At 45.6% G+C, this 19,550-nt stretch overlaps 1 protein-coding gene and 1 long non-coding RNA gene across 3 annotated transcripts; one reads left to right on the top strand and one right to left on the bottom strand.

The window, feature by feature from the left end:
• Nucleotides 1-6,292: 6,292 nt before the first annotated feature.
• On the top strand, nucleotides 6,293-12,589 carry LOC119275656. Of its 2 annotated transcripts, XR_005135814.1 has the most exons (4): nucleotides 6,293-6,693; nucleotides 7,787-7,852; nucleotides 11,884-12,012; nucleotides 12,315-12,589. It is a non-coding gene; the product is annotated as an uncharacterized LOC119275656 (long non-coding RNA). The 2 variants fall into 2 exon arrangements; XR_005135813.1 differs by lacking the exon at nucleotides 12,315-12,589 and having other exon boundaries at nucleotides 11,884-12,308.
• Nucleotides 7,798-11,876, bottom strand: LOC119275655 (probable L-type lectin-domain containing receptor kinase S.5). The gene has a single exon (XM_037556548.1). The coding sequence runs from the start codon at nucleotides 10,632-10,634 to the stop codon at nucleotides 8,640-8,642; it is 1,995 nt and encodes a 664-aa protein (XP_037412445.1). The 5' UTR covers nucleotides 10,635-11,876; the 3' UTR covers nucleotides 7,798-8,639.
• Nucleotides 12,590-19,550: the final 6,961 nt, after the last annotated feature.

Here is a 19,550-nt window from a genome sequence, read left to right as displayed (position 1 = left end):
GAGGTGAGCTGAATCAAACTTGTCTCATTCCATCTTTCCAACCAAACACAAGAGCGAAACAATAACATTTTGTACCTTCAACCAAACACCAAACAGATGAATGAAACCGGTCCTGTGGGATGGAAGGGCAAGTTGATGAATTTTGCCGGCCGACGCGTTTTGGTGCGAACGGTGCTCTCTGCCCTGCCAACTTTCGCTCTGACAGTGGTCAAGGTGCCGAAGAGGGTACTGAAGGAAATCGACAAGGCTCGGCGACGCTTCCTGTGGGCGCAGGACGAAGCGCTGACGGGTGGAAAGTGCAAAGTGGCGTGGAGCTCGGTGTGCTCACCAGTAGAGAAGGGCGGGCTGGGGATACCTTATCTGCACCGGTTTGGCTCCGCCCTAAGACTATGCTGGTTATGGTTATCCTGGCAGCAGCCGGCGCGACCCTGGTTGGCTTTCCCCTTGCCATGCGACAAGACGAACAGAGAGATGTTTGAGAGAGCCACGACGGCCCGGATCGGCGATGGCCAGCAAGCAGGATTCTGGACAAGCTCCTGGCTGGATGGCACCCCGCTACGCTCATCCTTTCCGGACCTTTTCAAGCACTCTAGGCGCAAGAACCGCACGGTGGCTGCAGCGCTCACCAACGAGCAGTGGATCAGCGATCTGCACCACGACAACACAACATCCATCATCACCGAATACCTGCGCCTTTGGCGGCGACTCCAACTCTCGGGGATCACCCTCGACAACCAAGTGGCCGATCAAATTGCGTGGACAGCAGGTGGTGGCGCCTACTACTCTGCCCGGGCAGCATACAAAATGCATTTCAAGGACATGACAAGCACAAGCCACAGCAAGGTCGTCTGGAAATGCTGGGCGTCGGGGACTGTCAAGATGTTCGTGTGGCTGCTTCACAGAACATGCTTTGGTGCAATGGCAGGCTACAGAGGCGGGGCTGGCCAAACGGGTATTATTTCTGCAGTCTATGTACCAGAAGCCTGGAATCCGCGTCGCACCTCATGTGGGAATGCCCCTTCTCCTGGACGATTTGGATAACTGCCTCGACCTAAAATGGTTGCGAGGCCATGAGACATGTCAAGCCGCCGCACCACAACTCTCTGTAGCACTTCCAGGAGATGATCAGACGCACACTGACCGGCGTGCTTTTGATCGCATGGCACATTTGAAAGGAGAGGAATGCTTGCGTTTTCAGAGCTAAAATGCCACTGCAGACGACGTCCTTCAGGCTATCAAGCTGGATCTTGCACAATGGAGACTCGCCGGAGCGACATGCTTAGAGCCCCCGTTCGGGACGCCGCTGCGAGACAGCGCGTCAAAGGCCTCCCAATTTACTTTCTCTTATGTTTCTTTTGCTTTTTGCTCTCCGTTTGCACACCTCTCTTGTGCCCATGATCACTTGATCCCCGCTGTTTCCCGTATGCTTTCTCCTAAATCAATGAAGCCGGTCAAAACCGGATCTTTCAAAAAAGAATGAAACTGATCCGTTTAACCATGAAACTCCATTCCATTCCATTTGACTCCTCATTCAAACACACCCTTTGTTGCCTCTCCCCACATGCACGATCCGTCAGGATGAAGAAGACACAGGTACATTGACCCATGAAATCCTAGATCTTGAACTGAGAAACTCGGCAGCAAGTGCACCAACTATTGAGATACTCATCGTCCCGTGAGGGAGGTGGAGGTGATGAGCTGTCCTTCCGTGAAGAGCATACCAGCCTGCGGCAGCTCCATCTCCTGCTGCATGCCTGACAGTGCGAAACAAAGGCAGGCCTCTTTAAAGTTGTACTCCATCCGTTCCTAAATATAAATCTTTTTAAGATTTCATTTAATATGGACTACATAGAAGCAAAATGGACGAATCTATACTTTAAAATACGTTTATATACATCCGTATGTAGTTTATATTAAAATATCTTAAAAACATATACTTCCTCTGTCCGGAAATACTTGTCATCAAAATGGATAAAAGGAGATGTATCTAGACGTAATTTAGTTCTAAATACATCTTTTTTTATCCATTTTGATGACAAGTATTTTTGAATGGAGGGAGTATTTAGGAACGAAGGGAGTACAAAAATAGCAGCAATTAATCTGGATCGGAGGGGGCAGTATTTTTTCGAAATACTCGCTTTGAGTCACGTTTCCCATCATTTTTTCCTACCGTGCTCCTCCTTCTCCACTTTAACGATGGCTGTTAATTTGGAATGCACAGTTCTGAATTGACGATCTACTGGCCTGATGATGTCTTTTGCAAGCTTGATCAGACATTCCAAAACCTTATCAAACTTTCTTACAATTGTCTCCAATGACCTAACAAATCTGTTTTCTGCTTGTCTTACAGATTGTGGGGAACCTACTATCTAAAGAAACAGGCCTAGAGACTCAACTGATGACATTCTTTTAGTGGACTTCAAACCATAGGAATCAACTAGCACACTATGCAATTTTTCAAACACTGGTCTGTGCATTCTAAACATGTTGTAGCAAGCAGTTTCGTTGCATAGTGTTGTCATAACCCAATCATGCCCAGACTGTATTGGTACTCTTCTAGGTCCTTTGTTACTGTAAGAGTCCAAGTAGTACATACCAATCATGCAGGCCATCTGCATCATTCTTCTCTTCCTTTTTTGGTGCATGAACAACATCAGTGCTTCATCATCACTGCTGCTCCCATCATCACTGCTGATTCCATCAACACTGCTGTCATCATCCTGAAACATGCAAACATTAGTACAACTTCTTCATTATGCACCACCTCGTCAACTTGAAAACATTAGTACATGCAAATGAAACACACTAACACGCATTCATCATTTAACAAGGTCACACAGCATAGGTCCATTACATAGGTATATTATTAAAAGGACAATGAAGATAACTACTACATTAGTACAACTTCTTCATCTGGCACCACCTCTTCAACTAAGTCAGTCTAGCGTCATCAGTTGAAATGTTCTCAAATATGACTCTGTTTGCCTCATCTGCAAACAGTTGAGTTGCCATGAAGTACTCAACACTTGTTTCTTCTGCACCACATTTAACTGCCAACATTTGACAATGAGTAATGGATTCCTTAGTGCTGTTTGATTTCTTCTCCTTTGCCTTGTCCTTTGCTTCCTGCCTTTTGTTTGCATATTCAGTGATCATGTCAGAAGTGTTCTCACTATTCATAGTATTGATGAGCCATGTCATTAGTTTCACCATTGGGCTCTTGTGTTTCTTTCCTGGGCTTGTAGCTGTCTGTTCACCGCCGCTCTTCCCCTCTTCTTGCTGGTGGTGCTCATTGGACTCTGCTCATTTCCATCATCGGCAACATCATATTCTTCTTCTTCATCTTCATCTAAGGGCACATAAGCTGATGATCCATCAACTGCCACACCTTGAAATAACTCTATTAGCATATCCAAATACTCAGGATTGCCACCCTTGAATTTTCTAACATCTGGTCTCTCCTGCAACATTAGTTAGGTAATTAGGACAAGGCTAAATAATGTAACCAAGTGTGAGCAATTTAGATGTAATTTGCAGAATAATGTATGTACCTTAATTACTTTTTTCCACAATGCAGGTGATGCGGTTATAGCTCCATCTCCAGTTCGGCCACAACCAGTTTGCTGCCCCAACCACAACCAAGCAGTGTAGTAGCTCTTGAGTCTAGTTATGCAATTTTTGAATTGCTTGGTACTATGCAGGAGGCCAGCATGCTGATAAAACTTTTTCTTCATGTTATTGTACGCTCTACTTGTCCAAACACCATTCACACAGTGCCCATCCCTAGCTTCCTCACAGGCGATGTTACAAAATACAGTAATATGCGCGTCTGTCCAATCAGCCTTGGCAATGTTTTTCTAAACAAAAAATAACAAGCACACAATTCAAACAAAAGTAGAATCAAGCTGTTTCTAATTCTACACCAACGTATACCATTATACACACAAGTAGCTAGCACAAAAAGAAGATGAACTTGCACCCTGAGACAAAAAAAAGAACTATGTACTAGTGCAATATACCATTGTGCAGCGCAATATAGCAATCAAAAATATACTAGTGCAATAAAAAATATAGCAACAGCAGCATTGTATACCATTGTACAGTGCAATATACCAAGCAAAAATATACCTCTCCAAAAGCATTGTTGTCATCATCATCTTCAAAGCCTTCATTCTCGTCGACATCTTCTGAAGACGCAGCAGTTGACGACACACGTTGCTTCCCCGCAATTTTTCCTCTACTGTCGGCCGCTGAGAACCCATTGCCTCGACCTACGACGCGTCCGGTGACCTGGGACGAGGTCCTCCCACGCCCTATGACGCCTCCCTCAATGGCAGCTGCGGCCGGGGCGACGAACGGACGCAGGTTAGAGCCGCCTCGGCCTCCGATGTTCAGAGACCGGCTGCGGCCTCCTCCGCCCTGGGGCACGGGCCTCCCACGACCACGTCCAATTGGAGGAAGGCCATGACCGGCCGACTGGTCAAAGAGAAGTTGCTGGTACGAGCCCAACTCCGGGAAGACGTCGACGTTGTTGTCGAGATCCAAGAAACCCATTCCCCTCCCGAGATTTCCACCGGCGGATGAGACTTCGGGTGCCTCCTGAGACGAGGGGAATTGAGAGAAGTAGGGGATCTCGTCTTCCTCGTCGGCCATGGCGGCGGCTGTTGAAGCTGCCGGCGGCGGCGGCGATTGGTGCGACGCAGGAAAGAGCGAGGCGACGAGGCGAACGAGGGGGCGATGCGGTACGCGAGGCGATCGAGGAGGGGAACGAGCGGCGGGGCGATGTGGTACGCGAGGCGAGGAGGGGATCGAGCGGTGCGGGTCCAGATCGATAAGTCCCAATAAGCTCCTCCCTGAGAGTCTTATTTGATAAGTCCCTAATCACCACAATAAGTCCCAATAAGTCCCTTGTGTTTGGTTTAGGTGGGACTTATAGGGACTTTTTTAAGTCCCTAAACCCATAGTCCCTGGAAACAAACACCCTCTAAGATCTAGAAAGTATGCACCCTTTATGGATAATTGCATTGGTGCAATAGATGGGACACACATACAAGTTGTGGTAGCAGTGGCATAGGAATAGACATAAGGAGAAGAGTCAGAATGTGATGTGTGTGTGTGACTTTGATATGAAATGTCATCGAGAGGTGTTTTGGAGTCTTGAAGAACAAGTGGAGGATTTTGTTTCACTTGCCTAGTTATCCACAGCCGAAACAAAGCAAAATCATTGTGGCTTGCATTGCACTGCACAATTTTATTAGACAAAGTCAACTGCCCGATATAGAATTCGACAAGTGTGATGAAGATGAAAATTATGTACCATTGTCTATGCTAACGACCACAACAAATGATTCAACAAATGAGACGGACAATGCTGCTATGAATCAATTCAGAGTTTGGGTCGCTGATGGGTTGTGGTCCTTAAAACAACAATGATATGAACAAGTGTTGTTCGCTTATGTAATTTCTTTTATCTCGGTTGTTGTGTACTCTCTCTTATTTTGGTTCTTATCAACAAGTGTTAATCGTTTGTATGAACAAGTGTTATGAACAAGTGTTATTTCGGTTGTCACTATTCTGTAATTCGTTTGTATGAAAAATGGTTATCAACTTATAAGTCCCTGTAAACAAACAGGCAGAGACTCGGGACTTATAAGTCGATGTAAACAAACAGGCAGGGACTTATGACTTATAAGTTGGGACTTAAAAAGTTCTGAGACTTATGAAACAAACAGGGCCTCAGTCGCTACTCGCTAGTAGAAAATCGAAGGATAGAAAGGAGATTCCGGCCGCCACCTTAATCTGTCTTAAAATTTTGGGAACGTCTATTTTTTGGGAATGAAGGAAGTACATCAGAAATAGAAGTAAGTGCCTCTCTTGCACAAAGATGAGCAACTCTAACCGACCCCTCATCATTTAGCCTCTAATAAAATGGTCCCTTATACCTTAACCGACCCCTCATCTGCGATGGTTGCTGTTCTAGTGCGCTGGTCTTATGGGGTCTTAGCACGACGACTTCCCGACTGTCTACTACAACAAGTTGTGCCCGATTCCGGCGATGGAGGGACGAAGACGGTGGCGCGTCTTCAGCTCACTTCAGTGCTGGTAGTCGTCGTTAGATGGTCTATGGATCTGGATGTAATTTTTATTATTTCTGGTATTCGTTGTACTGCCATTATTGAAGATGAATAGATTAGAAATTTTCTAAAAAAATGAATAGATCAAAAAATTTCATTGAAAAAACGCTAAAACTTTCCTAATCAACGCGGGCGCAATTTTTTCAGGTGCGTGACAATTACCAAACCGAAGCACGCCACGCACATCCAAATCGCCGCCGCCGTCGCCAAGTCAAAAAAAAATAAAAAATAAAAATCGCCGCCGCCACCTTGACCAACGGCCGCCGCATCGCCGTCCACAGCCACGCATCTGCCATCCCCGGCTTCCCCTCCGCGGTTCCCTCATCCGGCTTCGCCGAGTCGTCGCGCATCTTCGTCCTCCCCTCCGTGGCGTCCTTCGCCGGTCTACCCTCCCCGATGCGGTCCGCACCTACGGACTCCCCTCCTCCGTCAGCAGCTCCAGTCGCCACCCCCGCAGTGGAATGAATCACTCCCACGAGATGGAGGGAGGCACGCCGTCGACCACGGCGTCAGGGGCGGCCCAGAAGACTTCAAGTTAGTTGGTTCCTCTCCCCGATGGGTAAGCTCTCAAATTCCCAACTACTCGGTGAAGCATTGATGTATGGTTTTTTGTTTGGCCGATGAACATTGTTACTTGTTGTTGGCATTTGATGTGATTACGGGGCATAATTGCTAGCATGTCTAACGTATAGAGTAGGCCATTTAAGGGAAGATTTATGCCAAAATATGTAGCAAGATATTTCCTACCGAAAAGGAAAAACAATTCTTTAGAGTTCAGAGCATGTAGTAGAGTGAAGGTGATGACATAGCTAGCCTATTTTTTAAAATATTTTTTTTTGTTCTGCCCAGAAAGTTGGTTCAGCTTCTCTGATGTTAGTTTGCTTGGGTCAAAATCTGTACATGATATTTTGTTTGTTCAGGCCAGAAAGTTGGTTGAACTTCTCTGATCTGTTTGCTTGGCATTTGCCAAAAATAGAAGTTTGATTCTGAGTTCAAAGTTGTCAGCATATAGTATTGTAAGCTGATGATTACCAGGAGAACATAACATTGATCTTTTCTGAATCTCATCACTCTGTGCAGTCTGAATTTTGGTTCAGATTTCAGAGTGCTAAAGAAATAAAAATAGTTGTACTCCTAGCACCTGTTCCTAATAATGGTGTAAAATATGCACCTTCCGTATGCTTGTGGAATTAATCTTTTTGTTACTGTCATTAAGAACATGGAAAAATATCCATTAGAATGTCAGCTTGGTTGTCAGGGAAAGAAACAGTAAGCAAAAACACCAAAAATATTGTACAAGAATAGAGCCGGGTGCGTCGCCTTTTCTGGCCTAATCTATCTATATCTATATATTTACTACATGAACTTCTGCAAGCAGAGAGCACATTCATGCTTCATGGATGAAACTGTTTTTTATAAGCATAGTTTTTTTCAATGTGGTTGCATAGCTAGCCTAATTCCATAGTTATGTTTCTTTTCAATGTGGTTGCACTGAATCATGTCGAATTTCTGGTAATGTAGTTCAGAATTGCCTCATTATTTATTTGTTTTCACAAGCTTTTCAACTTCTGCATATCGTGAGGATATTGCTGATAATAGGCTTTTCATTGCCACTTTAGTTCTTAATGTGTTGTCATTCATTGCCATTACAGAACACGCACATGCGCGCGCGCACACACACAAAGGACGGGAAGGAGGATAAACAGCGGCACATGTGGGTAGGTCATGCTTATTGGGTTAGGGCCGTGTGATGTTTTCTTTTCTTCAGGCATGTTTGCTAGTAATTTTAAAGTGTACCAAGAAAAAGAAGAGAAGACGAAACGAATAAAATCACTTTCGTTTTGTGAAAAGAACAAACGCGCTTTCGTGGTTTACACCTTAGTGTTTTGGGCCAACTGAAATGTAGAAGCAGAGCTAGGATGACGACCTGGCCATTAGTGGTGTACAGTGTGCACGGCTAAGGGTAGGGGTGCGTGAGACTAGCGGCTTCGCCATTCCTGATGGTTGGTGGTCTGTTTCTGGCATAAGAGTGAGTCGGTGAGGCCAGTCTCAGCGCCCTGCCGATCGTCATCATTATTTATTTTGATTACTCATCACAGACGGCTTTAGACAGCCGTGCGATCCAAATGTTCATATGACAGACAACGCCAAAATAGTCTATGATGGCTGGTCCGAGCCGTCTGCGATGAGGTACCGTAGGGTAACACTTTAGATCACCACCTATGAGACTTCACCCATGGCGTTGATCCTAAGTCTTGGTCGAGACATACAGAGAGGTAAGAGTTTAGTGTTCAATAGCACTCTGCATGACTGCATCACATATCAACTAACCAGACTGCTGACCCTGTATAAACTAGCATGAATCTGACAGTACATTTAGGCGGAGTTGCTGGGCCTAGGCCCAGAAGACCCCCTCTCTGTTTTTTATTTCGAACATTGACCCCTGAATTCCTAGACCCTGAACTGAGACACTCGGTGGTACAAGTGCACCAGCCATTGAGATACTCACCTTCCTGTGAGGGAAGTGGAGGTGATGAGCTGTCCTCCCGTGAAGAGCACACCAACCTGCGGCAGCTCCATCTCCTGCTGCATGCCTGACAGTGGCCAAACAAAGGCAGGCCTCTCAAATGGGGGAGTCGGGGCAGGCGCTCCACCGATTAGCACCTGCACTGCCGTCCGCATGGACGGTCGATCCCTCGGGTTCGGGTGGCAGCAAGCCAAAGCCAGCCGCACCACAGAATCCACCTGCATCTCGTCATACACTCCTCCAAGCACCGCGTCGGCTGTCTCCATGACTTTCCCCAGGCTGTAATGCCTCCAGACCCAATCCACAATGTATATTTCTTGTGTGTCATATAGCATGGACCTGCTTCGGCTCTTCCCACTGACAACCTCCATGGCAAAGACGCCGAAGGCGTACACGTCCGTGTCGAGGCTGGCACGACCGGTGAAGAAGCTCTCGTGCGCCATGTAGCCCCGTGTGCCCGCAACCGCCTGCGTCGAGTGGTGTGTCGCTCCGTCGAGCTGGATGGCACGGGCGAGGCCGAAGTCGCCCAGCCGCGCGTTGTATGCCTCGTCGAGCATCACATTGCTGGGCTTGACGTCCCTGTGGAGGATCCTCTTGCTGCTCCCGTGGTGAAGGTAGTCGAGTGCAGATGCCACACCACAGATTATCCTGTATCGCCGCTCCCATGTGAGTGCCGATGACGAGTACGTGGTCGTCGTGGCATTGGCGAACAATAGCTTGTCCAGGCTGCCCATGGGGAAGTAGTCGTAGGTGAGGAGTAGTTCGCCTCCCTCGTGGCACCAACCGATCAGCTTGACAAGGTTGCGGTGGGAGAGCTTGCTGATCGTGTTCACCTCCGCCACGAACTCCTTCTCTCCTCGGCTTGAGAGTGAGACCCGCTTCACAGCCACCTCTCTGTTGATCCCATTCAGGTATCCAAGGTAAACAGTGCCGCCGCCACCTCTACCGAGCTTACGGTGAGGGCTGAAGTTGGCGGTCGCGTGCTTCAACTCCTTGAGCTTAAATCTAACCGGGCCATGTGCGTCGATCATTTTCTCAAGCGTGCGGTAGGCTAGCCTTCTCCGCTGTGTCACCCTTCTCCGCACCAACAACACAAGAAACGATGAACATGTAATGAGCAAAACCAAGGCAATGAGAACCAAAAACACCCACTTCCCATGTCTTGTTCTTTCAGCGACGAGTATGTCGTCTATCGTGGTGAAGTTCCACGATTTTATCTGGTTCAGTTGGGTGTAATCACCCGTGGAACCTGCAAATCCCAGATATATTTTGTCCAGTAGGTACCGTGATAGATCAACAGGCCAGCTCTCTCGCCAATTATGCCCCCCACTGCCACTTGTGTTGCGCTGGCTTACAGATAATACAAAAGCATGTGATGTGCTGTTGTAGATGATACTAACCAAGACATCCGAGCCGCTTGACAGGATGATCGAAAGATTGCTGAGCGGGTACGGATAAACAGATTTGATGCTGTTCAAGTCGAGCCCGACATGGTTGCCGTCGAGGTCGTCATGGTAGCTCTTTCTCGTGTCGAATTCCACGGCTACTATTCGGTTCGTTGGCGCGCCATCTGTCTGGTTGTTGCATATGCCGAGCCACGGGCCGCCGCTGTTCCTGGGCAACGACAGGCTATTTGTGAGTATGAAAGCCATACCTTCTCCCGGGAGGATGTTGAGCGTGAACTGCATCCTGAAAGATGTGAGCACAGTTCGCTTCCTGTTCCACAGCTTGAGGGTTTCCTTTACGTATACCACCCTTCCCGACTGGTGGCTCGAGTTTCCGGTGTTCGGCACGATTCTCAGGGAACCATTTGCAATTGCTGAACCTGGGCTGAAGCTGAAATCATTCTTGTTGGTCATGTCGAAGCTGGGGTAGTTAAATTGCAGGCAACTGCAGGTTCTGCCTTGGATGGCAAGGCCTGCAGAGGCTACTATGAAGGAAAGGCTCAAGATCATGCTACGGGGCGTTGTCATGGTCAAAATGGTGCTTGGATTTCTGCAATCTCACCAAGACAATATAACACAGTATGTGAGTTCATATCCTCCACATATTTCAAGATACCACTAAGCCTTTCAGTATCGAAGGGAGGAAGACTTGGAATAGTCATAGTCAACGGAAAAGATCGCCATCGGCAAGGCCCCTGTCAGTATCTGTTTCTTTGATATAGAAAGACTTATTATTGATTTCCTGGCATAGTTGGCACGGTGAACCAAATCCGAGGTCCAATCAGAGTCAAAACCTTGGTATTCTAGAAAACATTTTTTCAGTATTCTAGAAAAAAGAGTCAAAACCTTGGATTTGTCTTGTTTGAAACTCTTTTCTGCGATCTGGCATGTTTAATTTGTGAGGCGAATGTTTGACCTCGGCGCAAGTGGAAGAAATCCAGAGGCTCTTCCCTGGCTAAACGGTGATGCATCAGTGTTTGGCCTCAAGTCCGAAGATGAATGCCTTCATGTTTTGACCGAAGTCCAAAGTGGTATTTGATCAAATAAAGCATGGCAGGTCATCCCTTCGTACCTGTATGGTTTATTCCCGTCTGATGCTTGTCTTTGGACATTTGGCTGAGTGACTAGAACTAGACGAGGTAAGGGCGGCGTGAGCTGCACGGCCATTTGCGCTGAAAAGTAAGTGGGCGCTGGTTCAGCAAGCAAAGACCCAATGTGTCAGTCTATTTCAAAAAGAAGAGGTGCTGTTGGTTCAGTAAGCAAACACCCAAGAGGTCCCTGTCTATTTGAGAAAAAGGAAAGTGCAACAAAAATGTCAAACATCTCGTGCGTGAACTGGATTAATCTTCTGGCATGCATCCTGGCATTTACCTCAAATTTTGACCAGGATGTATCATGTATGACTTTGTTAAACAGCAATGTCCAGAAACAGATCATGAACGGCGTTAACAGAGTTTCGGAGCAAATTCATTGCTGTTCATCTGCTTTTTTATTGTTTTTATTATTTTATCCTAAGGAAGAAGGATTAGTAAATGTTGCTGTTTTCTACTGGGAAATTCATTCATCTGCTTGATCATTCGTGTGCCGAGGTGATGGGCATAGAAGATGCAGAGTTCAGAGTTGGGTCAGAGTTCAGCATAGATGGCTTCCTTTCAATATTGTTTACCTAGCACTTACCATGTGGTTGATGGATGCATGCATCGCCTAGATGCAGAGGCCGGGGGTCATCCTCCTTCTCTAAAAAATGTGGTTGATGGATGTATACATACATATGCAGCACGGGATCAAGGACATGGGAGTACAGCACAAGGGTGAAGGATGAAGAAGGCTACCCTGCCATGTCACTCGTCAACAAGGCCGCAGAGGCTCTCAAGCACTCCTTCAGCTAATCGGCCAATACCACCTTGTAATTAACCTCCTTGCTTCTATTCATTCATCCATCCATCTAAATTTAATTTTGTTACACCTGGAGCACAATAGATTTTAGCGTCATGTTGACTAATCTAGACATATCAAAGTATCTCCAAGCACACCACATGCGCACTTATTTTTCAAAGGTCTAAACTTTTTACATTTATACTTCCTCCGTCCCAAAATAAGTGTTTTAACTTTGTACAAAGTTATACTAAGTTTGGACAGAGGGAGTAGTAGCTATGCACCGAGAAACTTTTCTACAGGAATGTTGATCTGATGCATATTTTGGTGCAGTAATACATGTTGATTTGGCTCTTGTCCCTTCGTGACATACCTTTGTTTTTGCGGAGGGTTGGCGGATTTTGAGCCAGATGTACCATTCATAACGCTGGTGAGCATGGATTGGGAAGATGAAGATGATAGGTAGAGAAAGAAGAAGACGAAAAAGAGTGATGATTTTAAGGTAGAAAAAGTAGACAATGCTTCTTGATGTGCATGAGGATTCCAAACATATATATTTGAGACAATTGGTGTTAAACCAGTGGAATATTTATATCTCCGTTGCAACGTGCGGGCAATTATACCTATATCATTATATGTTATATGCTTTTTGTTTACTCGCTTAATTGTGGCGTAAGTGTAGACTCTTTTTCTTTTCTTTTTGAAGCTTCCGCCATGTGGCAGTTTATTCATAAAGCGGGGGTATATCTGATTGAACAGCCTCAATCAGAAAGCCAGGGATAGCATCGTACTACCTCTGTTCCATTTAATTGACGTCCAGCTATCCAGTACTCTAAAGTGGTACTAAAATAGCAACAATTAATCTGGATCGGAGGGAGCAACAATTTTAACCCTTTTTCAAAATACTTGCGCTCTGAGTCACTGGTTCACCTTTCCCACCACTTTTTCCTACCGTGCTCCTCCTTGGAATTTCCTATTTGCCGCATTTTGCGGCAAATAGTCGACGCGAAGCACAGGGCGCAGCTCACCCTGGGCCGGCCCATTTGAATGGTTTCGCTTCGCGATATTAAAAAACCGTAAAAAATGGTCGCTATAGGCAGCGGCGGAGACAGGGGGGGGGGGGGACCAGCAGGGGCCCTGGCCCCCCCTAACATCAGTGATTTAGTGTATGTTTGCTAATAAACAGTGAAAACATAATGATTATTTGCAGCCAAAAATCAGTTTTTCAGTGGTTTGGCCCTCCCTAATCAGTTTTGACAGCACTTGGCCCCGGTAATACATTTTTCCTGGCTCCGCCACTGGCTATAGGGTTCGAACAGACGACCTCTTGTATAAGTACGCGCCGCGGTAGCCACCGCGCCTAGCTCCTGGATGTGTAAGTAGAACAATGCTAAGTTTTAAGAAGTTAAAGGCGACAACAAACTTAAAACCAGTTTACGTTAATTCAAAAAACTTTTATTCCTTCTACTGGTTCTTTCTGGTTTTTCTTCACAGTCTTATTCTGTTCTTTCCTTTTTTCACGTTTTTTTTTACTTTTTAATATTTTCTCCTTTTTCTTTTTAAGATTTTCAAAAATGTTCTTTGTTCATATTTCTGAAATAGTGTTCACATTTTCAAAATTTTGTTCACAATTTCGAAAAATGTTCCTGATTTTTTGTTGGTTTGTTATCTTTCTTTTCCATTTCTTTTTCTTCTCTTTTTTTAAAAATAAATTCAAAATATTCAAATTTTGTTCATATTTCATAAAATTTTCAGTTTTCGAAAAAATGTTCTCCAATTCAAAATTTGTTCCCGTTACACAAAAAGTTTCAAAACTTTCGAAATGCAGAAAATATACCGGATTTCAGAAAATGTTCGCGTTTTCATAAAATGTTCGCGCTTCCAATTTTGTTCGGGATTTTTCAAAATTGTTCTCTATTTCAAAATTATTTTTATTCTCAAGATTCAAAAAAATGTTTGTGCTTTAAAAAATTGTTCACGCTTCCAAATTTATTCGGGATTTTTCAAAATTGTTCTCTATTTCAAAATTTGTCCTCGAGATTCAAAAAATGTCCGTGCTTTAAAAAATTGTTTGCGTTTCCAAATTTGTTCGGTAGTTTTCAAAATTTGTTCTCAAGATTCAAAATATGTTCGTGCTTTAAAAATTGTTCTCCATTTCTAAATTTGTTCTGAAGATTCAAAAAATGTTTGTGCTTAAAAAAATTGTCCGTGCTTCCAAATTTGTTCTCAGTTTCAAATTTTGTTCTCAAGATTCAGAAATGTTTGTGCTTTAAAGAAATGCCACAAATTCCAAAAATGTTTGGGAAATTCAAAAGTTGTTTGTGTTTCCAAATTTTCTTTTGAAATTTGAAAAATTGTTCCTGTTCAGTTTTTTGGGTAGTTTAAAAAATGTTTCTGTTCTAAAAAATCTGTTTGCGTCTCCAAAATTCGTTTGTGTGTTGAAAAATGTTTGAGTTTTCTCAAAAATTGTAGAAAAAAACTAATAATTTTCGCGTTTGATAAAACATTCACGTTTTGTTTTGCTATTTGGAAAATCGTAAAGGATGTTTTTCAAACAGTCTTATGCTTTCTTTAGTTCTTGTAGGTTTCCGCTGTGGTTTAGTCAACTGAGGTCGTCCATCCTAGTGGCTAGTAGCATGCGAGTGCAAGTCGGTAGTGCTGTGTTCGATTCCCAGCCATCACGCTGTGCTTTTTTTTAGCAAATTATCACCTTGTATTTCCAGCGCACTCTCCGACAGGCCGGCCCGATTATTGGACGCAACGAGCGTCCAGTAGGAGCTCCCCTCCTCCTTCTCCTTCACTTTTTTTTGAATGTTGGTAGTAGATCTACCAAATTCATTGATCAGGAGAAAAAGCGTTGGTCCAGTTTATAAGGAAAACCGGACCCAAAAACCATACAAACGGGGCCTTTTGGCAAACACCACACACATCCACACGAGCCACGGGTCCCTCTGACCGGATCCACCTCCAGAACGATGCTCCAAAGAGAGAACGCGATGCCAAATAGCGCCGCCATCGTTTGATCTAAACTAGATCAAGGGTTTCCCCCGGAGCACGTCAGGAAAGGCAAGGTGAGAGCAGCTACATCGATGCCTCCAACGAGGGAGCGACACCTGAAAGCGCCGCCATCGACGACTCCGGCCGCAACCGGAGTACGACTTTCGCCGGCCGTCTCACCTGCATAGCCCGAACCTTGGATCCGATCAGCCTACACACCAAACCACTAGACGTGCCTCCACGGCCAACCGCACCTCCCCGGTAAGCTCGGCGTGCTTCCAACCTAGCATCCACAGCACCCACTGGACGGAGGATGCAACCCCCAGCAGCGCCATTCATCTCCCATCAGAAGGATGCAACCCCCAGCAGCGCCATTCGTCTCCCATCAGAAGGATGCAACCAAACACGACGCCATCGCAGCGAGGCCATTCCTCTCCCTCCAGCCACCACCATCTTGTCCTCCCACCCGAAGCAACGTCGAGCTTACCGAACCACCATCAAGAGGATGCAACACCGAGCAAGGATGCCATTCATCTCCCACAACTTCTCCCGCGGAGAACAACAAGCACACTCGCCGCCCCGGAACAGACTGCGGCCACTCAACACACCGCCAAACGCCGTCGAGCGCGAACCACAACTGCATCATGGCGCGAAACGCAGCCAGCAGTTGCGGACGACCAGCAAACTGCCGAGCACCTTGACTTCCCCCACACGTGCACAGCATGGCCGCGCCAGATTTGTGCCATCCCGCTGCACACCCCTCTCCACCTCGCCCTCCGGTGGCCGTGCCAGATCCGTGCCATCCTGCAGCACTCCCCCCGCCACCTCGCGCGCCGGCGCCCGCGCCGAATCCGCGCGGCCAGGCACCTTCCCCGCGTCGCCAAGGACGCGCATCTCGCAGATCCGGCGCACGGGCTGCAGATCGAGAGCCCCGCCGAGCGCCAACGACCCACCTCGACGGCGACGGCCTCTGTCGACGCGTTGCGCCAGCAGGGGATAGAGGCTGTTCAGTCACTACTTGTAGAAAATCGAAGGATATAAAGGAGATTCCAGCCGCCACCTTAACCTATCTTAAAATTCTGGGAACGTCAATTACTCCCTCCGTCCCATAATATAAGAATGTTTTTGACACTACACTAGTGTCAAAAACGTTCTTATATTATGAGACAGAGGGAGTATTTTGGAATGAAGGAAGTACATCAGAAATAGAAGTAAGTGCCTCTCTTGCACAAAGATGAGCAACTCTAACCGACCCCTCATCATTTATCCTCTAATAAAATGGTCCCTTATACCTTAACTTCTTATATTTGCTCCGCTAAAAAACCCGGTTTCCAGCCGAACTCTCAAACAACACCTCATACAAACTAGACCCCACATGAAAGCCTCTCTCCCTCTTCTTGCTTCTTCCTTTCATGCGGCCAACTATGACTATTCGGCATTAGATGATTTCCATGAGCTAGCTAGTACATAGGATAGATGTGATGGAAAATAATTTGACAGAGTTTCACCGTGCGCGACGTAAGCGTGCGACGAAGTAATCGACACGGTAGTTGAAGTTTGTCCTCCACGGGCCATGACTTGGGCGCTTCCTCGTATGAATGGGTTCTTTCCCTCATCCTTCTCCTAGTGGCGCGATGGCAACATCCGGAACACAAGGATTCATCGGAATCAGCAATGGCAACAGGCGACCACTCTTTGTGTACATTTCCTCCTTTACATTGAACTTTTTCTCTATATAGGTGTCCTCTCCGCGCCTCTGTGGCTTTGCTCGTGGTCGGGGACGATGGGAGGAGCGCCGTCGAACTAGGGATGCTGAGGGGGAGTGTTTCTGTGGCCGTAGATGGGGAAAAGACAAAAAAAGAAAAAAAATCGCCAGTTCTCGTCGAGATCTTGCAGGAATTTGGTGGCCGGGTGTCGGCGGGGCTGCGGCATGGTACATGGCGAGGGTGGTCGCCAGAGGCAAGGAACTCGGCGGGTGTGGCACCGGCGGCGAACGGGGGAGAGGGCTGGCATGGGGGAAGGACTGGAATTATTCTAAGAAGTGGCCCTGGAAGAGCAAATGTAAGGGATTGGCTTGGTCCGGTTTAGACCCTCAAATGTGAAATTTTACTCGTCTAACCGGTTTTAAGAGATCGGCTAGAGATGCTCTTATACCCTAAAGATGGGCGAGGAGATTTCACATCTATCTCAGGGATGAAAGCCAACACACGTGCCATCTTTATCAGAGTCCCAAGCATGCTTCACCCTTTTGCAGTCTGTTTCAATCGCCACGTTCAGAAAACCCCGCTCTATGGCTAACAATAATGCATCCCAACAAACACTAACTCAACTGAAAAAGGATCGGTCATATTGTCAGATCTAATATTTCGTGCCACCAAAAAAGTAAAGTGCCCTCATGGCCTCTCGCAACAATACCAATCCCTTCCAATCTCTGGTTTGTTCGAAACCAATGCATCAACGTAAGTGAAGACTCTAAAGCGCAAGTGTCATGAACATGCCAATGGTCGTTAAGACGCTAACTCTGGCTATTTAGCTCATGTGAAATACAAAAAAAGGAAAGAAAACCAAGACGGAACGAACTATTTCAGAAGTAGCCATGAAATTACATATGCCAAATCTGAGCTTTGCTGCTAGGTTAATATGAATCATGTTTGCATTGCTTTCTTGACATATTCAGAGATTCAGAATACAAAAAACAAAAAACAAGCGTTCTTTACTTGCTTCATTTTCACACCCTCCATACTCCATCCACATGTTATATAACCTCTCAAGAAGCTTCAGTTGTTACAAGGAATGTAACCTAGCATGAACATGTGGGGGGCTCTCTGAACATTGGGAACCTTCGCCTGGTGTTCCTTCTTCGGCAATATCAAGGTTCACAAAAGCTGATAACTCTAAATGGGCAGCTATCGTGGAGCCTAGAGAGGCTGGCAATCCAGCATCCCTTATAAGTGTAATTACTGCGCACTTTGATTTTGTCACAACAAGTCTTGCAATTTTTTCTACTTTCGTATTGTTTCTTCTTGGAATCACAACTAACTTGCATGACCATTTTGATAGACCTCTATAGAGGCAAAATGACAATTTCCTAGCTCAATGTGGGATCGTACTCTTACTTCGAAAAAGCTACAAGTCAACCAAGTGCACTTGCAGGACATTAGTCGTTTCCCTCGCCTGAGATAGCCGTGACACTCCTCGGTGGATGGGTCAAAGGTATCGAGCCATGGGAGGGGGCGTGACGGACAGGAATGTGGTACATGTGGTCCTAATGCTTTTTTCCAGTGTTGGGCCGGCGACCATAATGACTAGCGACGACAACGCCCCCGTGCAGTGTCAGGGGAAAAGCCCAGGATAGTTTACCATGATCCCAGAATCCCCCGACCGCGAGATGTCTACTTCATCAAAGGTCGACAACCACAACTCGTCATTCTATCATGCCTGGCTAGAGTGCAACGAGGACATAACCCAGACTATCCACCCTCTGGACATAACCCAGATTATCCGCCCTCTGGTTAGTGTTCTCTTTCGAAGTTATATTTGTTCCTTTTTCTATGTCGGGTGCCTTTGGCTTGAAGAGAGTAGCAACTCGTGAATGGACTAGAAAAAAGTTCACTGCATTGTCAAACAATTGGTAGTACCACAAACATATATAGGAAAACTTGTATTCAATAAAATGTTTATGGTAATTTCGAATAATTAGCTGTTTACAATATTAAGCCATGGCATGAGTAAAAACACAATTTTAACTATTCGTTGTCTATTTTGGGGGACACATCACATATTTATAGGATCCTGATAAGTGCCACACGTCACGTAGAAGCACGGGGCAACTCCGAACATTTTTGATGACAAGTTTAATGACACAAGGATGCCAACTTTCATGCTTTAGTTTATTTTTGACAAAAACTTACTATGTGTGATGAGGACATGACTACCTTGGATATGATAAAAAATATTGCATGCTTGTATATTCATGAAGTGATTTCTAATACAAACTATGCAATACTTTATTTATGTTATTCAGAACAAAAATACTTCACAGACTTTTGTGCCATGTCTAATTGCAGGTGTATGAGACACTTGTACAAACCATGTGTGAAGATAAATGAAAAGGAGATGATTAGATGTTGTTCAAGAAGTCTTTTCACGTCACTTTTGGCCTAAGAGAAGACAGAGATCAAGTCTCTCATGTTTTGGACTTAGATTGAGACTCAACAGACATACCTAACTTCAAACGTTCACAACGTTTGCATCCAAACACTGATTTGGGTGAATCTTTTTTTCTTGGAAAGCTTATCTCGTGGACTTTCTAACCCAATTAGATTCAACTTCAAATTCATCCGGAGCCTGGAGATATGACCGAAACAGTCTGACGCTGCAGCAGAATCTGAGTCAAACTACAAGTTCAAAGGTGTTGTGTCACCTCAATTTGGGCCCATGGACCTTGTACGACCTAGGGTTAGTTTTAGGCTTCCTTGGGATGTCCTCCCACCTCCTTAGCAGCCACCCCTTCTCCTGTATAAGTAGATCAATCTAGTGGCTTTTTCCTTGCGTTTTAATTAGTTAAAAGTT

Source organism: Triticum dicoccoides, chromosome 3B, assembly GCF_002162155.2.
Source record: "Triticum dicoccoides isolate Atlit2015 ecotype Zavitan chromosome 3B, WEW_v2.0, whole genome shotgun sequence".
NCBI classification, from domain to species: Eukaryota; Viridiplantae; Streptophyta; class Magnoliopsida; order Poales; family Poaceae; genus Triticum; species Triticum dicoccoides.
This window is presented reverse-complemented; position numbering and strand designations above follow the sequence as displayed.

Bases quoted from the DNA above. Each gene is read 5' to 3' on its own strand.
- LOC119275655 (XM_037556548.1), bottom strand. From the start codon at position 10,634: ATGACAACGCCCCGTAGCATGATCTTGAGCCTTTCCTTCATAGTAGCC.